The following is a 21,188-nucleotide window of genomic DNA, read 5'->3' as shown; positions in this document are numbered from 1 at the left end:
GCATGGTCTGTTTTTTTTTATGTGTCTTTGGCTGACATATAAGTAATTTTGCTTGGTTTAAAACAATGTAGATGGTGGGATCTAATTGGTAAGATAATCAAGTAACAGTATGTTAGGGTTGATTAGTTAAAATATATTACAATTATTGACTAAAGGCATTGATGAGACTGAGGCATGGCCACACAGAGGTAGGGTGCAAGTGGGGCAATATGCCCCAAGCCCTGGGCTCTGCAGGGCCCCCCCAAGAGAACGTGTGAGGTCTCCACCCCTCTTCTGGAGCCTCAGCGGATCCAGTAGTGCCTCAGAGCAGCTGCAGCTGGGTGTGGCCTGACCACCTCCCTGCTCAGAGACACGTGGTAAGGGGGTGGGGCTGCGAGCTCCAGCGGGGCTGCGTTCCTAGCCCCACCCTTTACCACGTGACTCTGAGCGTGGCGTAGCTCAAGAGCCACGCTGCAGCGATTCAGGGAGACTGTTGGAAACGAGGCGCTGGGGCTCCGTGTGAGCGGGGCGCCAGGGGTAATTGGCCGGGGTTAAGGGGCTATGGCCGGGGGGGCTGGCTAAGGGGTAGGAAGTCCTGGGGACAGGGAGGGGGGCAGAGGTGGGGTGCAGTCAGGGGACAGGGAACTTTGGGGTTGTATTGTGGGTGTTCTGGGGTGTCTGTCAGGACTCAGCAGGAGGGTGGATAGGGGGTGGGTCAATCAGGAGACAGGGAGCAGGGCTAGGGTCACGGGGTGGTGGTGGGAGGTAGGGGATGGTGAGGGGACAAGAAGCAGGAAGGGTTCAGTGATTCTGAGTTGGGGTGGGCAGTTGGGGGGCAGGAAGTGGGTGGGGGTCAGATAGGGAGCAGAGCCAGTCTTTTTTGGAGGCACAGCCTTCACTACCCTAAAGCTCATTTTGCAGTTTGAGGCTTGCAGAAGAGCCAAGCTGTTAGCTTTTCCATTAGGGCTACCATCCCTTTCACTTCTCAAATGCCAAATTACAGTATATATTTAATTTCAGGAGAGGGTAGCTTCATTTAAAATTAGCCACTTGAGGGAATCACATGAGAAGAGCAATATCCTACACCGCCTACCTTCTTCCCCACCTTACTAAGGGAGACACCCCCCTCCCCTACATTCCCTGAGGCTTCAGAGGGGTTAATTCAGTGGCTCTCAAACTTTTTTTGTCCTGGCGAACCCTTTCACATAGCAAACCTCTGAGTGTGACCCCCAACCCCATACATTGAAAATACTTTTTGATATATTTTACACTACTATAAATGCTGGAGGCAAAGCGGGGTTTGAGGTGGAGGCTGACAGCTCGTGGACCCCCCCCCCCCCAACCTTGTGACCTCCTGAGGTGTCCCGACGCCAGTTGGAGAACTCCTGGGTTAATTGAATTTTAGCAACCAGTGTCCATGCACATGCATGTGCATTTCTAAGCATGTCAGTTTTCACAACATAGGCTTATCCCAGATTCTAGAACAAGCTCAAATGATCAGTTCGTGGAGTATGTACATAGTCTATACTAAAGACAAATCCACCATAACCGTCTCCGGTTTGTAGTGGACCCCGTGGAGCCAGTCTCTAGGAAAAACATAAATGCATAGAGGTTAAGTCCGTAAATGGCTATTAGCCAGGATGGGTAAGGAATGGTGTCCCTAGCCTCTCTTTGTCAGAGGGTAGAGATGGATGGCAGGGGAGAGATCACTTGATCATTACCTCTTACGTTCACTCCCTCTGGTGCACTTGGCATGGGCCACTGTCGGTAGGCAAGATTCTGTGCTGGATGGACCGTTGGTCGACCCGGTATGGCTGCTCTTAGGTTCTACCCTAAATGAGCCCAAAGTTATGGAGACCCATATGAGTCAAGTAAGCCAGCAGAGTATCAGAAACCTGGAAAAAACCTCTGACTGGGTGGGCTCAGGCATTTGGTCACAAGCTGAGGTGGTTCAAAAGTTTTTGATTTTTTTCAAGCAGAACTTTTTGTTTCTTAACACAATCAAGCACAGCAAGCATCAAATATTTTGAAACGTATTTATGAAACCCAAACCATATTCAGGTTTTGGCTGATTACTTTTAGCTTTTCTATTACCCCAAAAAAAAAAAATTTCGAAGGAAAGCAGAAATCGTCCGTGAATTTCTTCTGCTGTTTTAAAAACCCCTAGTTTTTGATCCAAAAAACCCACTGACGGAAATAATTTATCCAACCGTTTTAATGAGCCTTACTGCCTTTTTCCATTACCTGATTCTGAGAACCAGTGATACCTCCTAAGGAAGTTTTCTCTAAACTGGGTTTGTGCTGCGATGCGGAAGGTTTCTTTTTCCAAGGGCCACCCATGGGGGAGATCAAGTGGTGCAATTTTCCTGGGCCCTGCTGAGGCCCCCACGAGAATATAGTATTGCAATTTTTTTATTGAACGGGACCCCAAAATTGCTTTGCCACAGGGCCCCTAAATCCTCTGGGCAGCCATGGAATGATGTGATAATGATATGTGTATGTTACAGGATTGTCTCTCTTTCATAATCTTCAGATTTACAGAAAAGTATTTTCTCCAAAAAAAGTTGCACCAAGCAGAAAATTAACTCAACATAATGGCAAGTAAGTAGAAATTTTTCATATGTACCCACGGGGTTAGGGGTAGCTCGGTGGTTTGAGCATTGGCCTGCCAAATCCAGGTTTGTGAGGCCAGTCCGTAAGGGTACCATTTAGGGATCAGGGCTCCAAAAAAAAGGGGTGGCTTGGGAAAAACTGCCAGGGACAGTACATTGGCCTGCTACTGAAGGAAAGGGACTGGACTTGATAACCTTTCAAGGTTCCTTCTAGTTATATGACATAAGAATATCACCATATATTGTTAATTAGTTCATTATTTATTCTTTAGTTTTCAGATCCCCTTACTTTCAAGAAAATCTGCTTGTTTTACTTTTTTAAGGACATATTTATGCTGTCACATTTACGGTCCTGAGTCAATCTGTCTATACATGGTTACAATCTTGTAGTGATCTCTTCATCTCTGATGACATTCACTCTGCATTGGGCGAATATGGCCATAATTTCCAATTAACAAGTATTTTAAAATTATGCACAAGCCTGACATTTTTTTATGTATGTCTTCTGTTTGGCCTATGACTGATGCATCGTTGATTTTGGTTTACCCTGCTTATAGGTCAGCAATCTACATCTCATACCTTGTAACTCAACTTTAAGTCTTATATGCATTGATATGCCATGTTTGTGGTTAAGTAACTGTTTTCTCTTGTCAATGATTCTCAGGGAAGTCTTTTGAAGAAAAAATAGCAAATGTCTTGGCATACTTAAAAAGAGGCACATATCCTGAAGGAATGAATAAAGCTGGCAGACTGAACCTGCGTCGATATGCTGTCAACTTTTCATTGGAAGGAAAGGAATCCTTTTTTTTTTTTTTTTAATACAGTACTGACAGATTTACAGGCTGAAGTTTCCTATGTAATGATGGCCCTGATGTCCCAACACTGGGATTATGTCGAGTGTTACTATTATCTTTAATGGGACCGGAATTGGTATCTCTACTTTTCTTTAAATTATCCAGAAAATCAATCTATACCAGTGGTGCAACAAATGCAGTGTGATGTACAGTTATGTGATAAATGAGTATGACTTTGAAAAAAACTTTTTTTTTTTCATTTCTTAATTATGTTATCCAGTCTGCTGCAAGCACCACCAGCAATCACTATATGTAAAATTAGCAAAAATTTCTAGCTACACACCAGGGCCGCCCAGAGGATTCCAGGGGCCTAGGGTCTTCAGCGGCGGAGGACCACGCTTCGGCGGTAATTCGTCGGCGGAGGGTCCTTCCGCTATGGGACCTACTTCCAAAGTGCCCCGAAGACCCATGGTGGGGGCCGAATTACCGCCGAAGCGGGACCCACCACCAAAGTGCAGCCGGGTCTTCTGCGGGAATTCGGCAGCAGGGAGCCCCCTCAGCAGGTCTTCAGGGCACTTCGGCGGCGGGTCCCGGAGCAGAAGAACCCCCCCCCCCCCGGCTGCTGAATTACCACCCACGACACGGCTGCACTTCGGTGGCTGGTCCCGCTTTGGCGGTGGGGGGACCTTCCTCTGGGGCATAAGGACCCCACGGCGGCGAAGACCAGGAGTGGAAGAAGCTCCGGTGGCCCAGGCCCTGAGAGAGTGTCCCGGGGCCACCCGGAGCGAGTGAAGGTCCCCACTCCAGGGGCCACAAAAACCTCCCGTGGGGGGCCCCTGCGGGGCCCAGAGCAAATTGCCCCACTTCCCACCCCCACTCTTCGCAGCCCTGCTATACAGTGAAATTTCCCCCTTGTACTCAAGGTATTATGATTCATAGTGTACATAGATGTCTTTGATAGGCATACACCTTATAATTAATAAATGTTTTGCAAGTAACCAGTTACAGATTAAGTGAAACATGTTGCCCCCACCACAGCCCTGGCAGAAGCCACAGGGCTGCAGGGGAAGCCCATATGCCCAACCTCATCTCCAGGATACATGCCTGGTGGGGCAGGAGAATCCACAGCACCCTGCTCCTGGTCCCCTAAAGAACCGCAGCATCAAAAACCCCACTGCAGCCCTGGGACTGGAGGAGCTCTCAGTTCCTGGTACAGCCATGACATAGGAATAGAGCTTCTCCAGTCCCAGTGCTGTGTGGGAGAGCGGGGTGGGTAGGAAATGAGACAAGGAGTTCTGGGGTAGGCAAAATGGTGGGGAGCCTAGGTGGAACATGGCTGAGATCCCGGTGAAGAGGACGCAAGGGACAGGGCCATAGGTGGTGCTGCGGGTGGACAGGGTGGGTACAGGGGGAACAATTGCTGTGGCCCAGGGCCCCGATAAACCTTAATCATCCTCCGTGCTCCATCTTCTATGATCAACAGAGGGGACATTGTTCCATTCAGCAAAAGGAAGAAAGGTGGTCGTTGTGCATACCATGAAAGAAGCCCTGCAACTCTTTGAAATGTTTCATGACAGTGCAGTGGGTGGACATCTTGGAATAGTCAAAACGAGGAACGTGCTGACATCAAAACACTATTGGCCAGGGATGACAAAAGACATTACCAATTGGGTATGTACAGTAATGAAACGAAATCCTGATGAATGCTATTTAAAAGTGAAGTAGAAGTTCACAATGAAGAAAAGGAATATAAAATTATATTTGGTGGGCAAATGTTAACTGTGTTCCTTTGGAATACTATTTCCATAACAAAATGTTCATGTCATCATTTTGTTCTATCAAAACCAGGTTGCACAATGCCTGACTTGCCAGAAACAGGGAAAGCAATCAAATCTGGATACCACCTTGAAAAGCATAAAGGTTAATTTTTGATCAAGACACATTGTTTATCATTATCCATTGTTATTTCTGAACTACAATGCGGGTTTGTTTTTGAAACGAGTCCAATGCATACAAGTGGTACAGCATAGTGCAGCAATTACTTGTCATGCGACATCTCAGTGGCTGGGGATACTTCTACAGCTTTACTGTAGTATTGTTTTCTATATCCCATTCCTGTACTTCTGTTGTTTTTTTTTTCCTTTCTTTCTTTTCCTTTATCATTTACAAGTGGGCTTTCATTCGGATTCTATGGCTGTTGTCACCATATTACATTCTGTACTCTCCCTATGACATACGGGTTTTTTGAGAACATTTAGTAATAAACATGTGTAGTATGACTGTAACTAGTACCCTTGTATGTAGGTCACACGGAACTGGGAACTGTTGGGAATGGATTTAATAGGACCATTACCAACAACAAAGGATGGATACCAGTATATACTGACAGTCATAGATTATCTGTCAAGATGGGTGGAAGGCTTTCCACTTAGAAGTAAGTCAGCATTCGAGGTGACTACGAACATACACAAATTGATTCTTCGACGTGGATGCCCATATCGGATACTGACAGATCTTGGTTCAGAATTCAATAATAAGGTAATGGCCTTTTTTTTTCTGGTTATTTGTAATATGCAGTAAAACTCACTATGAGGTCACCCATTGATCTCCAACAATCACCATCCTTTATTAATTTTTTTTCCCAAACTGCTGTTGGTCACCATCAGTATTCCTATACCATTATTATTCTTCATATCTAACATAGAAATGCAAAACTACTGGTTTAAAAAACAAATATCAAAAGATAGTCTATTCCTGTTGCTAATAAAAACATAAAAGTAGAGGCAAATATGCAATGGAACAGTCCTCAACAGAAGCCTATATGCAAGTTAACGGTGTAACTTCTTTTCTTTCAGTTTAACTTGTTTTTTTGTGAAAAATTGGGAATAGAACGTAGCTTCACCAGTCCGTACCACCCACAGACCAATGGCTTGGCTGAGAACGCTAATAGATCCATAAAAAGGTAAGTGATTTTTTGGGAATATTATAGTACTAATGGCAAGTAGACTGTGTTATGCTAGAAGATACAACTCACAGAAAAATCTCCAAAGGAATTGTTACATGGAAAGTCTTTTTCATTCTGTATTACACCTTTTTTATTATGTATGATCTGTTTTAAACAAGACCGTACATGTGACTTTCTTTTTTTAAGCAATCAAATCAATGTCCCTTTTTTACAGAGCACTGCGGAAGATGGTTGATGACAGTGGGACTAACTGGGATCAATTTCTTGATTCCGTTTTGTTTTCTTTGCGAACAAAAGCACACGCAACAACAAAAATTTCACCTTTTCGTCTAATGTTTACTGAAGAACCAGTGTTTCCAACAGACGTCCCAGAGAATTACCCGGTAAGTGTGTTTTTTCCAGCACCTGTCATGTAGACATGGCATTCAGTGTGTCTTCATTTTACAAATACAACCCCTTCTCCATTTGTTTACAAAGATCCCAGATATTAATACATTCGTGGAAGAGTTCTGCAAAGAGTACAGCATAGATATGACGTCAAGACATGATGCTGACATTGCACTGCCCCTAGGTAACATTGCCAAAGCACAGGAGAAACAACAAAGACTTTATGCTAAAAGAAAGAAATCTAAATACGGGGAAATAGCATTTCATGTCGGGGACTCTGTTCTATTACTGAACGCTAGAAAGAGAACCAGAAAAGGTGGAGTACTGGAGTCTAACTATCGGGGACCTTACAAAATTATGAGAATTGAAGGTAAGAGAGTGAAATTACAAACCCTCTCAGGGAAACAGTTACAAAGCATGTACAGTATTGCACACTTAAAACCATTAAAAGAGCCACCAACAGTAGCTGCTGAAAGCAAATTAGAGGGAAAAATTGGAACTGAACCTGCAGTTGGTGAGACTGAACCAGAAACACCCACGGAAGGGATTAGAAAAGTGGATGGCACTGGATCTCCCGACAGCACAGTGGAAAACACAGAGGTGACAGCAATGGAAGAAGAGGAGTCTAGAGGGCAAAATGTTTCATACAATGATACAAGTGATGCTGATGACAGTTTTGATGACATGTTTACGGAGGATTTGGAAGACAGCCAATGGCTTCAGAAAGGTAACTGGTTCCAGCACCTTTCTTACACAGATTAACATACTTAATAACTGGAACAATATTATAGGTTTTCATGTACAAGGTGGCGGCTTTGACGGTAGTAAAACAGAGGATAAGTAAAGTATATTACCATGCATATAATATGCGTAATTTTTTTTCCCCTAGTCAAATTGGTAATGACCAGCAAACACACAGCGAGACTGGAGGCCAAAGTGAGAAACATTAAATTATATGGCTCCTCCTTTCATTGCCTGAAACCTAGAAGCTGGATAAGTGATGAGGTACAGTTCAGTACCAGTAAACAAGTATTTTTTAATGGGTTTGACTAATCAAATGTCATTGAAATTGTGCTTTTCTTTCATCATGTGTTGTAGGTTATTGATGCATATTTGAGCTGTGTAGTTGAGAAAGCAGATGGAAAGGTAGGCTACTTACTGTGATGATACATGACAGTATACATTGATTCAATAAGTGAACAATCACGTTAATGTGGCACAACATATTTAAGTCCAAATACCCTTGAAATATCAACAGACACCGGTTATCGCAACATTTCTTTGTATTTTATGCTTAAAAAAATTTAGTATCAGGTATTTGGAGGTGCATATTGGACATGCAATAGAGGGCCCCATTAGTTTTGCTGTACAGTTCATTGGGTCCATTAATTGTACACAAGTATGCAAACAGCTTAGTCACATTTTTAAATTAAGTAAGACAGAGCACATTGATTACAAATCATTTAGTTTTTATAGGACACTCTTACATATACATATCTGATTTGTAAAACGAAGGATCCCTTGCATGTCTGTCTATGTTAAATTAACTTTGTGCTTGACATGCCACAATTATTAATGCATTAATAACTTTGTTGACTGTCAACAGGTAGAAGCCATCTCAGCAGTAGTTTCCACTGTCATTCTCTCAGGAAGAGCTACTCAAATGAAAGTGAAGGTAAATGCTGACACACTTTAATACATAGTATGAGAAAAGCTCAGTTTCATTCATTGAGTAAAACACAGGTTGAAGCAGAAAATACAGTGGTATGTTTGATGTGGAGGAGTAGTCTAATAGTAAGACATGTAATGATTTGGGGAAATACAGTATAACGTACATTTAATGGTTTGCTTCACTGGAAACTATAATTGAAATACTAATTTTTGGATTTTTAAACAAATACAGAGTGAATTACTTCAAAATGATATATTATTGCTTCCTTACCACACACCAGGTCATTGGGTTATTGCGGTAAGATGTTTTATATTGTACTACAATTTCCCTTGTTGCGGGTTTTCAGTGTGTTCAGTGCATGCTAAGGAAAGAGAAATGTGAATGTTATAAAAAATTGCAACTGTCACTTTACATTGTTCATGTATCCTGGAAGAATACATTTAGTAAATAATTATTTGATTTCACAATATGCTTATATCTTGTGTCTTACTGAGACATTACAAACAACAATATGTTAGTAGCATAATGCTTGTTGATAATTCAATATAATTTTTTTGAAAACATCTCATGACCAATAAAATTTTTGAATATATTGAAACTTACAGATAGCCTTGATGGAAAAAAAGGAATTGTTAATAATTGACCCCTTGTGTGATGAGATCAGATATGAAAGGACATGCCTGAGGAATTGGAGGTGATTTCTTAGATGCTTGCTTTTACATTGGACATTAACTGTTCCATTGACATTTTTTTAAAGGGAATGTAACAACAGTGAGACTAACATCTTCCTGTTAGTGACAAGTAATAATTGAAACAGCATGCACTTCTACTGAATATGTTTAATGATGGACTTTGAGTGAACTTGTGTGATTTGTATCAGAGGGGTAGCCGTGTTAGTCTGGTTCTGTAGAAGCAGCAAAGAATTCTGTGTCACCTTATAGACTAACAGATGTTTTGCTGCATGAGCTTTCGTGGGTGAATACCCACTTCTTCGGATGCAAGTAGTGATTTGATTCTGGGGAAAGACTTAACATAATGTGGACACGAAACAGTAGCATGTTGCATGTTTGAGAATGTGTTATTATCAACATGGGGCACAGCAAATCAGGTGAGACATTGTGTAAAGTGTGAGACAATAATATGAAAACAAGTGTGTGTGTGTGTGTGTGTGTGTGTGTGTGTATGTATGTATGTGAGCAGTAAGTCATTTCAATTACTAATTGAAAAGAGAGAGAATGGATTTTTATCTATGTCAAGAAACCGGGGGGGGGGGGGGGAGGGAAAGCAGAGCTCATTTATGCAGTCTGCTAATATAATCTCTAAAAATTTCAGAAACTTCATAAAACGATTAACTAGTAAATCCTCATCTGATTGGAACAGTAAAATTGTTCCGCATCCAAGACAAAGTGATGGCCACAACTGCGGACCACTCATCTTAAAGGTATTGAATACCAAATTGCCATTAATATTGGTTATGTATGTTTACTTATCCATGTTGAAAGTAAATGACAGAGATTACCAGTGGGCACTGCACCGGTGTCCTTGCCAGGGTGTACGGGGTGCGCTTCTGGCCCCAAGAAGGAATGGGGTCTCCAGTGGAAGGTGCGGTGCTGGGGGGACCAGATTGTACCAGCCAGCCCTTCGTGCCAGCTGCTGCTGCATTGGCCAGGAGCACCAGGTGCTTGTAAATCACCGTAACCCAGAGACCCTTTTGGTCACCCACCGTAGGCAGCCCTGCCAGGAGCGTTCAACAGCATTGCCGGACCCTATGGCTGGGCCGCTGATGCGGGGGAGATGGGATAAAGGGGGCAGCGCCGTTAAAGCATAAAGCACTGCCACAGCGGTAGTGTAATGTCAGCCATGTACGGGAAGGAAGCAGTGGCCAGTTCTTAACGGTACACTAGACTGGCCAACTTTCACCTCTGTTACTTGTGTATTCTAAATATCTGTGTTGCTAGTTTGCAGAAACGTATTTGCAGCACAAAGACTTCAGTGCGGTAGAAACAACACAAGAGGCTACTACTGCATTTAGAAGACATATAGCAATTCTTCTAATGAAGGAGTCAGGTAATTACTTTCTTGCGTGTCTTGTGGACTCATTAGGCACATGTGAAGATAACATGAAGAGTGGAACTTTGTCACATAGTAGACTGTTATCGTAACACCCCTAAAGTGGGATATCTCACAGGTTTGGTTCTCTAATGGTGACTACGAATCAATAATATCTTTAAGTAAACAAAAATTTGAAGGGGGTGAGTGATTGCTATTGATCAGTTAAATGAAATTTGCATTTTTAGATACAGGTGAAGTAAAGTAAAAATTGGAGAAATTATGATGCCCAAAAAATAAAAAAAAGTTTAAACCATTGACTGCATTAAAATATTGACAAGTAAGAAATCAAGGTTTGCATTTTCAGTGTTGGTCATACCATATTCATCATTTCATAACGCTATAATTATTTTTTAGAAAGCGTGGAGGACTACTGCATATACTGCAACTGTATCAACTGTGAAAAAGAAAATGAGGATTGCATGATGGTAAGATAAATAATATTGAATGAGAAATATATGCCATAAACTGGTTAAGGAGCATGATTTCTGTAAAAATTCCACAGCAGTAATCGTTTTCTTCATGCTGATTATCATATATTAGGTAATGCTCCCATGTGGAAGGAATAGCATGAGTGAATGCTAAGTATGTGTAACATTATAACTTCTGTGATTTCATTTCTTAATTGTTACTTATCAAAGGTCCAGTGTGATTCTTGCAAGAGGTGGGCGCACATACCCTGCATTGCAGAAGGAACCAATCAAGAAAACCTGAAAGATGAGAAGAAAGAGTACAACTGCAAGAAATGTGCATAGTTCACTTCATTACCCCCCAAAAAACCCCAATAGAAATACCCCTAGTTTAAATGCCTCCTGTTCAAAACATAAAACTATATTTCGTTGGGTTGCATTATGTATAATCAGAATTTAATAAAACATGTTTTTTACTTGAAAAATTTATTCTCTGTATTTGTGTCCATATATATAATGCAAATTATAAAAATATATTTAAAAAAAGAAAGTGGTCTCATCATGGGCGTTCTCCATACCCCCAAACCTTACCTCCCTTTTCACGTATTCACACTCAAAAAAGTGGAAGCGCGCGCCTCAATCATCCAATAGGTCAATTTGGCACATTAGCCAGGAGGAAGTGGATCATGAGCGTTTTTTACCGCAAAGCCCATCCCTCCGGATTTGAAACCATCCCTGGACCGGTGACAGGTGCATAGGGAGCCAAGTCATTGGAAATAATCAAGGAGGAAGCCAGTGGAAAAAATGAATGGGGCCACTCTGGTTATCACCTTGGGGTCAGGGGCGTCCTCTGTACCCCCAAACCTTACCTCCCTTTTCACTTATTCACACTGTGATGAGGCAGTTCTGGCGGTACCAAAGTGAGAGTGCCAATTCAGGACAAATTGCTCAAACAGGGCAGTTACAGCCCTCGGCTGGGGGTTTTCCACCTCTAAGGCAACCCAAACCAGCCAGACAAAAAGGACTTTGGTTTCACTGCACTGGGGAACACAAGTCACACAAACAATGTCCTTAGACACTCCAGTCTCCCAGTATCACCACCAGACCCACTCCTCCTGGGGATGAATGGTTATGAAAACCAACACCCCAATAAAAGAAAACGGTTCTCTCGATTCCCAAAGGACCAAGCCCCAGCCCCAGATCAATATACACATCTGATCTTACCCACAAATCACGCTGTTGCCAATCCTTTAGAATCTAAAATCTAAAGGCTTATTCATGAAGGGAAAAAGGTAGAGATGAGAGCTAGAATTGGTTAAATGGAATCAATTACATAGAGTAATGACAAAGTTCTTAGTTCAGGCTTGTAACAGTGATGGAGTAAACTGCAGGTTCAAATCAAGTCTCTGGAGAACATCCCCCGCTGGGATGGGTCAGTAGTCCCTTGTCTAGAGCTTCATTTCCTAGCAAAATCTCTCCAGAGGTAAGAAGCAGGACTGAAGACAAGATGGAGATGAGGCATTACCCTTATATAGGCTTTTCCAGGTGTAAGAACCTTTGTCCTTACTGTGGAACATTACAGCAAAATGGAGTCTAGAGTCATATGGGCAAGTCCCTGCATACTTTGCTCAGTTACAAGGCGTATCTGCCTTCTCTGCATGGGTCGATTGTGTAGCTGATAGTCCTTAATAGGCCATCAAGTGAACTTATCAGAGCTAACACCAACTTGTGTGCGGTGTCACCCAGAAATACAAAATACAGACAGTACAGAGCCAATACTTATAACTTCAACTAAGAAATGCTACAGACAGCATAATCATAACCACCAACCCATTACCTGGTCTTAGCCACCGTATATGACCACCTTTACCTAAGATTTGGTGCCACTACAGGACCTTGGTTGCAAACCATGTTCTATATGGTCCCAGTTTATATCAATAATGTCACACACACACAAATGAGTGGAAGCGCGTGCCTCAATCATCCAATAGGTCCATTTTGCACATTAGCCAGGAGGAAGCAAATCGTGAGCGTTTTCGACCACAAACCCCATCCCTCCAGATTTGCAACCATCCCTGGACCAGTAACAGGGACATAGGCAGCCAAGTCATTGGAAATAATCAAGGAGGAAGCCAGTGGAGAAAATGAACGGGGCCACTCTGGTTACCACCTTGGTGTCAGGGGAGTGCGCTGTACCCACAAACATTACCTCAGATTTGCAACCATCCCTGGACCAGTGACAGGTGCATACATGCCTCAAGCATCCAATAGGTCAATTTGTCACATTAGCCAGGAGGAAGCAAATCGTGAGCGTTTTCGACCACAAACCCCATCCCTCCAGATTTGCAACCATCCCTGGACCAGTGACAGGTGCATAGGGAGCCAAGTCATTGGAAATAATCAAGGAGGAAGCCAGTGGAGAAAATGAATAGGGCCACTCTGGTTACCACCTTGGTGTCAGGGGAGTGCGCTGTACCCACAAACCTTACCTCCCTTTTCATGTATTCACACTCAAAAAAGTGGAAGTGCGCGCCTCACTCATCCAATAGGTCAATTTGTCATATTAGCCAGGAGGAAGCAAATCGTGAGCGTTTTCGACCAAAAACCCCATCCCTCCAGATTTGCAACCATCCCTGGACCAGTGACAGGTGCACAGCCATCCCTGGACCAGTGACACATGCATAACCATCCCTGGACCAGTGACAGGTGCATAGGCAGCCAAGTCACTGGAAATAATCAAGGAGGAAGCCAGTGGAGAAAATGAATGGGGCCACTCTGGTTACCACCTTGGGGTCAGGGGAGTGTGCTGTACCCACAAACCTTACCTCCCTTTTCACGTATTCACACTCAAAAGAGTGGAAGTGCGCGCCTCACTCATCCAATAGGTCAATTTGTCACATTAGCCAGGAGGAAGCAAATCGTGAGCGTTTTCGACCACAAACCCCATCCCTCCAGATTTGCAACCATCCCTGGACCAGTGACAGGGGCACAACCATCCCCGGACCAGTGACAGGGACATAGGCAAGTCATTGGAAATAATCAAGGAGGAAGCCAGTGGAAAAAATGAATGGGGCCACTCTGGTTATTACCTTGGGGTCAGGCGAGTGCTCTGTACCCACAAACCTTACCTCCCCTTTTCACGTATTCACACATAAAAAAGTGGAAGAGCATGCCTCAAGCATCCAAAAGATCAGGGTTCAGCAACCTTTCAGAAGAGCTGTGCCGAGTCTTCCTTTAGTCTCTCTGATTCAGGGTTTCGCATGCCAGTAATACATTTTAATATTTTTAGAAGGTCTCTTTTTATGGCTATAATATATAAATAAACTATTGTTGTATATAAAGTATATAAGTTTTTTAACATGCTTAAAACGCTTCATTTAAAATAAAATTAAAATGCAGAAACCCCCAGAACCCTGCACTAGGTCAATTTGGCACATTAGCCAGGAGGAAGCAGAATGTGAGTGTTTTTGACTGCACATTAGCCAGGAGGAAGCAGAATGTGAGTGTTTTTGACCACAAACCCTGTCCCTCCTGATTTGCAACTCCATGGATCAGGCGGCAGCAAGTCCTGAGCAGGAGCCCAGATGGTTATGTTGTGCGGCAGAAACTGCTACTAGTAGCAAAAACGGGGCCCAGTGACACGCTTGGGAAGCGCTCAGCCCCGGGGCTGGCTTCGCTGGAGCGGCCGGGGAGGAGGAGCTGTTGCCACTAGAGGACAGTGGCTAATGATCAAGGAGGGGAAACTGGTTCCTCCTCTGCCCGCCCCGCTTCCTCTTCCGCCGGGAGGGAGCTGAGCTTCCTGGGCAGAGAACCTGCAGCCCGGGCTGAGCCGCTGCTGCTGCCCTGCGGGTCTGTGCGGGGAGAGCCCTTCCCTAGCGCCCCTCTGTGCCCAGCCGGGGGGACTCTCTGCGGGGGCTGGAACCAGCCCCTGGGGCAGCCCCGGGCTCTGCCGACACCAGCCCCTGAGCCGGAGCCTGCAGGTGAGGGGCGAGACCCGGGGGAAGGGCTGGGGCCGGGCAGGAAAGTGACTCTGCACCACCGGCCCCTCCTCGCCCCAGCTCCGCTCCCGGGGGGGCGGGGGTCTGCGAGTCCCAGAGCTGCTGCCCTCCCTGACCCCCCCCCCCGGCTCTGCCCCCCTGAGCGCCTGCAGGAGCCGAGCCAGCTCCGGGGAGCGACCGCCCCGGGCGGGGCCAGGGACCGAGTCTCCCAGCCCGAGGGGAGGGTGCGGGAGGGAGACAGGGGCAGAGACTGGCAGGGGCAGCAGGAGCGATCAGTGGGGAGGGGGGTCCCGGCTCCCAGCCCTGCCCAGCCCCATTCCCTGCAGCACCCCGGGGCACAGTGACTTTCCTGGGGAGAAGGGGAGGGGCAGGGAGAGGAAAAGCCAGTTCCTGCCTCTGCCTGGTCCCCGCGCTGCTGGGGGGATGCGCTGCCCTGGGGACAGTGTCAGGGGATCCCCCAGAGCGGCTCCTTTGGTTCTGCACTTGGCTAGGAGGCTCTGTGCCTGGGAGGGGGGTACCAGTGTCTGGGCGGTTTGGTCCCGGTGGGAGGGGCTGGGTCTGTGCTGGAATAAAGTGCTCCAGGGTTTTCCCAGCATCAGTGGGTCTAATTTGTCTGTATGCAGGGAAAGGCCCTGGGGAAACTGGGGTGAGAAATTGGCCAAAAGCCCCTCGTGAAGCCTCCCCCTGCTTGCCCTCAGGATAACGCTCCGGATCCTGCCCTCCTCCCACGGGCTGGGCTGTGGGATTGAGGGTGGCCCATCCAGGAGGCTGGGGGAGCAGCGAGCAGGCAGGGGGAAGTGGGTAAAGCTGGCAATGACAGACCTGTCTAGCATGGCACTGACATTCCAGGGAGAGGGGTACCAGCCACCCCCACCGCAGCGGCCTGCCATGGCAGTAGCCAAGGCACCAATGGCTTCACACTCTGCAGTGGGGAAAGGTGTCTGGGAACCCCTCATTCCGGACAGGCAATGGCAGATCATCTGCGCCTCACTAGGACGGCTGTGCCTGAGCCTCCATGCCCGGCTGAGGCACGGCAAGCTCAGGGGTGGCTGCGAAGGGTGCTAGCTAAAGCAGCAGCTTTCTCATGGGCAATGGAAATGCCCCAGAGTTAAAGGCTAGGGCTGGGCAGGGGAGGATGAGGGTGAGATACTAATAGCATGAGTTCTCCTGTCACACTTTCCATCCACAGATCTCCAGGTGCTTTACAAAGGAGCTCAGGGTCATTCTCCCACTTTTACACATGGGGAAACCGAGGCATGAAGCAGCAACATGGCTGGGCTGTGGGCACCAATGGCCGAGCCAGGGTAGAAGACCATCCCCTGGGTCATGCTGCCTTTTGGAATGCTACTCGTTAGGTAGCACCAGAAGGTGGGGCAGTGGGGTCTATGGATGAACTCGGGGGTGGAGGCGCATGTGTGTGGCTAGGACAGCAGGTTCTGAGTGAGGGTCTCTGGCTGTTCCAGGGGCTGGTGGTCGTCAAGGAGGTGGCTGTGTATTCCACCATGGAGCTGTGCGTCCTGCTGGATCCTCACCAAAAAGCCCTGTACAGGGACGTCATGCAAGAAAGCTATGACACCCTTATGTCGCTGGGTGAGGATTCCTGTCCCCTCAGGCGTTCGGACATGGGGGGTGGGGGTGTCTCTGAAGCGCTGCTCAGGGTCTGGGTCCTTTAGATTTCAGTGGGATCAGCCCCATAGTCCACAGATGCCAGCCTGAGAGAGACCATCCCCTCTCCGGCCCCTGCTAGTGGACTTCTGCATGCCCAGGGCAGCGGAGTCAGCTTACGAGAGGAGCGTGGATGAGCTCAGCTTGTTCAGCCTAGCCAGACACAGACTGAGAAAGGGCTGCTTCTCATTTGGAGGGAAGGATGAGCTCTAGGGAGAGGGAAGATCTGCTAATGCAACTGGACCATGTCGGCACAAGAACAAATGGAGATAAACAGGCTGGAAATTGGCAGGGTTCTACCCATCAGAGGAGGGAGGTTCAGGAACAGCTAGTTTGAAGCTGCAGCTTGAACGGGATGATATGACGGGGCTGTCGGAGGTAGCTGGGGACTCAATGAGCCAGGCGGTCCCTTCCACTCTTATGTCCTGTGGTCATGAGTCTCATGTCACTCACACGTATTTCCCATTCCCAGGGAGGGCCCAATCTCGAGGCATGGTTGGGGTGTGCTAGTGCCCTATTGTTTGTGCTATACTGGAGTCACTGTAACCTGCCCTGGTGTGTGGAGATCACCAGACCCCCTCCAGGGGGCACTTCCCAGGCCCTTCTCCCCACAGCGTCTCCCAGGGATCCCACACCAGCACAGAAGGGGGCTGGGGTTAAAAAATGTGGCTTGCCCTTTCTGATGACCATTGGGGTGTTGTTACTGCAGCCAAACTCCTGAATCAGACCCCTGGAATCATGAGATTGGCATTGAAATCATGAGATTGAAGACATAAAAATGCTGGGCTTCTTTTTTTCACCTTCTGGCTTTTGAGCCGTTAGCATCACACTCAGGGTCACATTTTCAAACTGTTCTCTGCAGCTCCCTGTTGCGTTCCTGGCTTACATGCAAAGAAGCGAGATAGAAACATAATACACTCTAGCTGGAAGCAACAGGACTTGGTTGCTTAGAATCCAGAACTGAAATGCACAAGAACCAAAAACACACAGAGAGAAAACAGGCTGCTCCCTCAGGCAATTTGGCACAATTCACCGCACCTTGTTCTATGCTGGGTCTTTGCAGACTGCTGCTAGACCCAGGTCACATGCTTCCCTATAGCGCCCACTAGCCTGCCAACAGGACCAGGAAACCTCCTGAGAATTTAAAGTGATAGTTTGTCAACGCTCCGCACCACCTGGGCTCTCATGTCTCTTTTTGTAGTGAAGCCTGAGATTCCGGCACAATCTCACGATTCCAGCAACCAGGGCTTGAGGTCAAATCCCAAATATTGCGAGACTCGTGAGACGATCGCATGGACTGACGACACCGTAGCGTAACGGGTGCCTGGGACTCTGCAGATGCAGACCTGGCCCTGTGGATAGGGCAAGGCTGGTCAAAGGCTCACTCCCGGGGAGGGAGCATCCCAGCTGCCATTCGGTCGGGGAATAGGGAAATCCCAGCTGTGTGGTGCTCACTGTGCATGGGGACCTGTCCTTCTCTAGTGGCTGGGACAAATAAATCCCCTGAGGTAGACGTGGCTTCTCTTCATGTGCATCTTATCACACGGAGAGAGTTGGGGAACCCCCATGCAGCCCCATAGCCTTCCAGGGAGGGGCTGTGGGTCGCAGTGATCACAGCCCCATTGGCAGCGGGCAAGGAGAGGGGGCCTCTGCCTAATGAGCTCTGTTCCCCCGCCTGACCCCCCCAGAATTCCCCTTCCTGAAAACAGAGGTGATCTCCGGACTGGAACGGCGTCGCAGAGGCTCCAAGGGGAGGGAGATCCCAGCAGCGTCTGGCACAGGTGAGGGCTCAGCTATGCCGACTGGACAATAAACAGCTGGGGTTCCCACCCAGGCCCCAGCAGTGTCCCCGGCTCTGCCGCTGCTCCCCCAGGTCTGGACTGTGTCCAGAGGGCGTCATAGCCTCCAGGTGAGCGTCACTCACAGCTTCGCACCCAGCCTGACAACACCCGGCTGTGACACCCTCCCCGTTGAGGGCTTGGATGGGGTGTGGGGGCAGAATTGGTCCCCTCTTTTGGGCGAGGGTTTGGGGGATTCAGACTGTGATTTTTCTAATCTCCCGGGAGCTATTTTAGTACGTTTCCCCCTTTCCGAGGTTCCTTCCGCCCAGAGCAGGCAGTGGATTCCAGGCAGGCAGTGTCCAACTGGACAGAGCACTGGACAGGGACCTAGGAGACCTGGGGTGCATTCCTGGCTTAGCCACTGGCCTGCTGGGTGAGCTTGAGCAAGTCACACCCCCACTCCGTGCCTCAGTTTCCTCATCTGGGGATTGGGGATTTGTAAAGTGCTTTGAGACCTAGCCATGCAGGAGCGGAGTGTGGGAGTTATTCTCTCTCTGTCCTGGCAGGTGATGGGACGGTGAGTGAGACCGAGGAGGAAAAGCCTCCAAAGGAAGGCCCTGATCCAGCGGAACCACAGGAGAAGCTGCCAGGAGGATTTTCAGGAGCTGTTTGCCAGGGGCCTGCTGGGGTGAGGCTGGGAGGGGCAAGGAGGAGACAGGGCAAACCTGCCCCTCAGGGGCCCAGCCCCAAGAAACTGCAGGATATCATGGCTCACCAGCGGACGCCCCAGGGCCAGAAGCCCTACCGGTGCCAGGACTGCGGCAAGAGCTTCATCTGGAGCTCTCACTTGGAGCGGCATCGGCGTGTCCACACGGGCGAGCGCCCCTATGCCTGCCCTGATTGCGGCGAGCGCTTTACCCAGAGCTCCCACCTCCGGCAGCACCAGCTGGCTCACGGCGGCGAGCGCCCCTACAAGTGCGGCGATTGTGGCAAGCGCTTTGGCAACCCCCCAGCCCTGGTGGCCCACCAGCGTGGCCACCTGGAGGACAAACCCTACCGCTGTGCCCAGTGTGGCAAAGGCTTCACCTGGAGCTCCCACCTGGAGCGTTACCAGCGCATCCACACCGGCGAGCGGCCCTACCGGTGCAGGGAGTGCGGGGAGGCCTTCGCCCAGAGTGCTCACCTCACCAAGCACCGCCGGACCCACACCGGGGAGCGCCCCTTCCGCTGCCCACACTGTGGGAAGGGCTTCGGGGACAGCTCTGACCTCACACGACACAAACGGACCCACGCAGCTGGGAGCATCAGGCAGCGCCAACGACCTCACAAGCAGAGCCCGGCCAAGCCCAGGAAAGCTCAGCAGGAGGGGAAACACAGCCGCTGCCGCCAGGGTGCTGGGGAGAGCTCGGGGCCACCACAATGGCAGCAGGGTCCCCAGTGCAAGGACTGCAGGCTGGGCTCCAAGCCCCGGAGAGCTCACCAGGAGGAGGCGTGTGGCTGCTTCAGGGAGAGCTCGGAGCTGCTTCAGGGTTCAGAGGTCCTGGGACCCCAGCCTGAGCGGAAATCCCACCCCTGTGGGCACTGCGGGAAGGTCTTCACCTGGAGCTCCCACCTGGAGCGGCACCGGCGTGTCCACACTGGCGAGCGGCCCTATGCCTGCCCCGAGTGTGGTGAGTGCTTCGCCCAGAGTGCCCATCTCACCAAGCATTGCTGGACCCACACTGGTGAGCGGCCCTACGCCTGCCCCCACTGCGGGAAGGGCTTTGTCAAGAGGTCCAACCTGGCACGGCACCGGCGCACCCACACCAGGGAGAAGCCCTACAGGTGCGGGCAGTGTGGGAAAGGCTTCAGTGTCCGCTCAGCCCTCTCCAAGCACCACAGGGAGCACGCAGGGAGCACACCGTGAGCAGGTGCCACCGAGAGCCTGCGCCAGGCTGCCCCATCCCCTCCTCAGGGAGAGGAGAGGGGAACCTGGCACTTCCACTTCCCATCGCCCACTTGGGAGAAGGCCTCCGGGATGGCCTGAGGGCCTCTGGGCCAGAGACACCCCCCCACACAGGACGGCCCAGGGGCCTCTAGACCGAGACCCCTCCAGGACGGCCCGATGGCCTCACTACCTCTGAAAACCCCGTGCTGTAAAGCACACTTCCAGCTTTAGTACTGACGTATCCTAAAAGTGACTCTTGAAATGTGGCCGTTTCGTCACCCTACAGCGCCCTGCAATCACAGGGGCTCCGTTTTCCAGCAATAAAATCTTTTTTCTCACTGCCAACCCTGGGATGGAAGAGAAGCGCTGGGTTCTTTCCTTTTTATGCATCATCACCAGGAATAAAGGGTTCATGGGGCAAATTCTTGCAGCCCGTGGCACCCTCACCCTCTGCGACCCCCCCATGACAGATTTCATGCCCTGAGGGCCACACATAGGTCGGCCCCTGCCCCCCCCAATGGAGATGCAGCTGGGTTGATAGAAAGATTCTTCCATCCACCTCGCTACTGCCTCTCAGAGAAGCGGATTTACTTCATCACTGGAAAATCCCCTTTCGTCAGCGTAGGCAGCATCTATAGTGCTACAGCATCCCAGCTGCAGCGCCGTAGATGTGCTGCTGCAGTGGCTGTAGAGCAGACGCGGCCTCAGTTGCAGTTGCCCAGGGTGGGATGGGTCAGTTGTAGGGCAAACGGGAGATAGAGGCAGCAAGCACTCGAGGCCTGACTCTCCTACATGCAGGGAGCAGGACAGCGGGGCGGAGAAAAGGGGCCAGTCCTATGGGCTACGTTCTCAGATTGCAATCACAAGAGGAAAAATGTGCTACAGGGGG

At 48.5% G+C, this 21,188-nt stretch overlaps 2 protein-coding genes and 1 long non-coding RNA gene across 3 annotated transcripts; all 3 read left to right on the top strand.

Moving 5' to 3' along the window:
- The first annotated feature begins 422 nt into the window (after window positions 1–422).
- LOC120383043 lies at window positions 423–3,693 on the top strand. Its single transcript, XR_005588342.1, has 3 exons — window positions 423–516; window positions 2,513–2,580; window positions 3,256–3,693. It is a non-coding gene; the product is annotated as an uncharacterized LOC120383043 (long non-coding RNA).
- A 1,173-nt stretch (window positions 3,694–4,866) lies between these two features.
- LOC120383117 lies at window positions 4,867–11,360 on the top strand. Its single transcript, XM_039500742.1, has 15 exons — window positions 4,867–5,056; window positions 5,234–5,305; window positions 5,690–5,923; window positions 6,241–6,347; window positions 6,565–6,733; window positions 6,828–7,464; window positions 7,627–7,742; window positions 7,836–7,883; window positions 8,344–8,412; window positions 8,641–8,706; window positions 9,015–9,103; window positions 9,742–9,850; window positions 10,368–10,476; window positions 10,876–10,946; window positions 11,160–11,360. The coding sequence occupies exons 1-15, from the start codon at window positions 4,922–4,924 to the stop codon at window positions 11,271–11,273; spliced, it is 2,145 nt and encodes a 714-aa protein (XP_039356676.1). The 5' UTR covers window positions 4,867–4,921; the 3' UTR covers window positions 11,274–11,360.
- A 3,366-nt stretch (window positions 11,361–14,726) lies between these two features.
- On the top strand, window positions 14,727–20,805 carry LOC120383027 (zinc finger protein 436-like). Its single transcript, XM_039500652.1, has 4 exons — window positions 14,727–14,908; window positions 16,390–16,516; window positions 18,280–18,372; window positions 18,939–20,805. The coding sequence occupies exons 2-4, from the start codon at window positions 16,429–16,431 to the stop codon at window positions 20,276–20,278; spliced, it is 1,521 nt and encodes a 506-aa protein (XP_039356586.1). The 5' UTR covers window positions 14,727–14,908; window positions 16,390–16,428; the 3' UTR covers window positions 20,279–20,805.
- The last annotated feature ends 383 nt before the right edge of the window (window positions 20,806–21,188 follow it).

The sequence above is a fragment of the Mauremys reevesii genome, linkage group 15, assembly GCF_016161935.1.
Source record: "Mauremys reevesii isolate NIE-2019 linkage group 15, ASM1616193v1, whole genome shotgun sequence".
In the NCBI taxonomy this organism is placed as follows: Eukaryota; Metazoa; Chordata; order Testudines; family Geoemydidae; genus Mauremys; species Mauremys reevesii.
The sequence above is the reverse complement of the archived record's forward strand: the minus strand, read 5'-3'. Positions and strand labels throughout refer to the sequence as shown.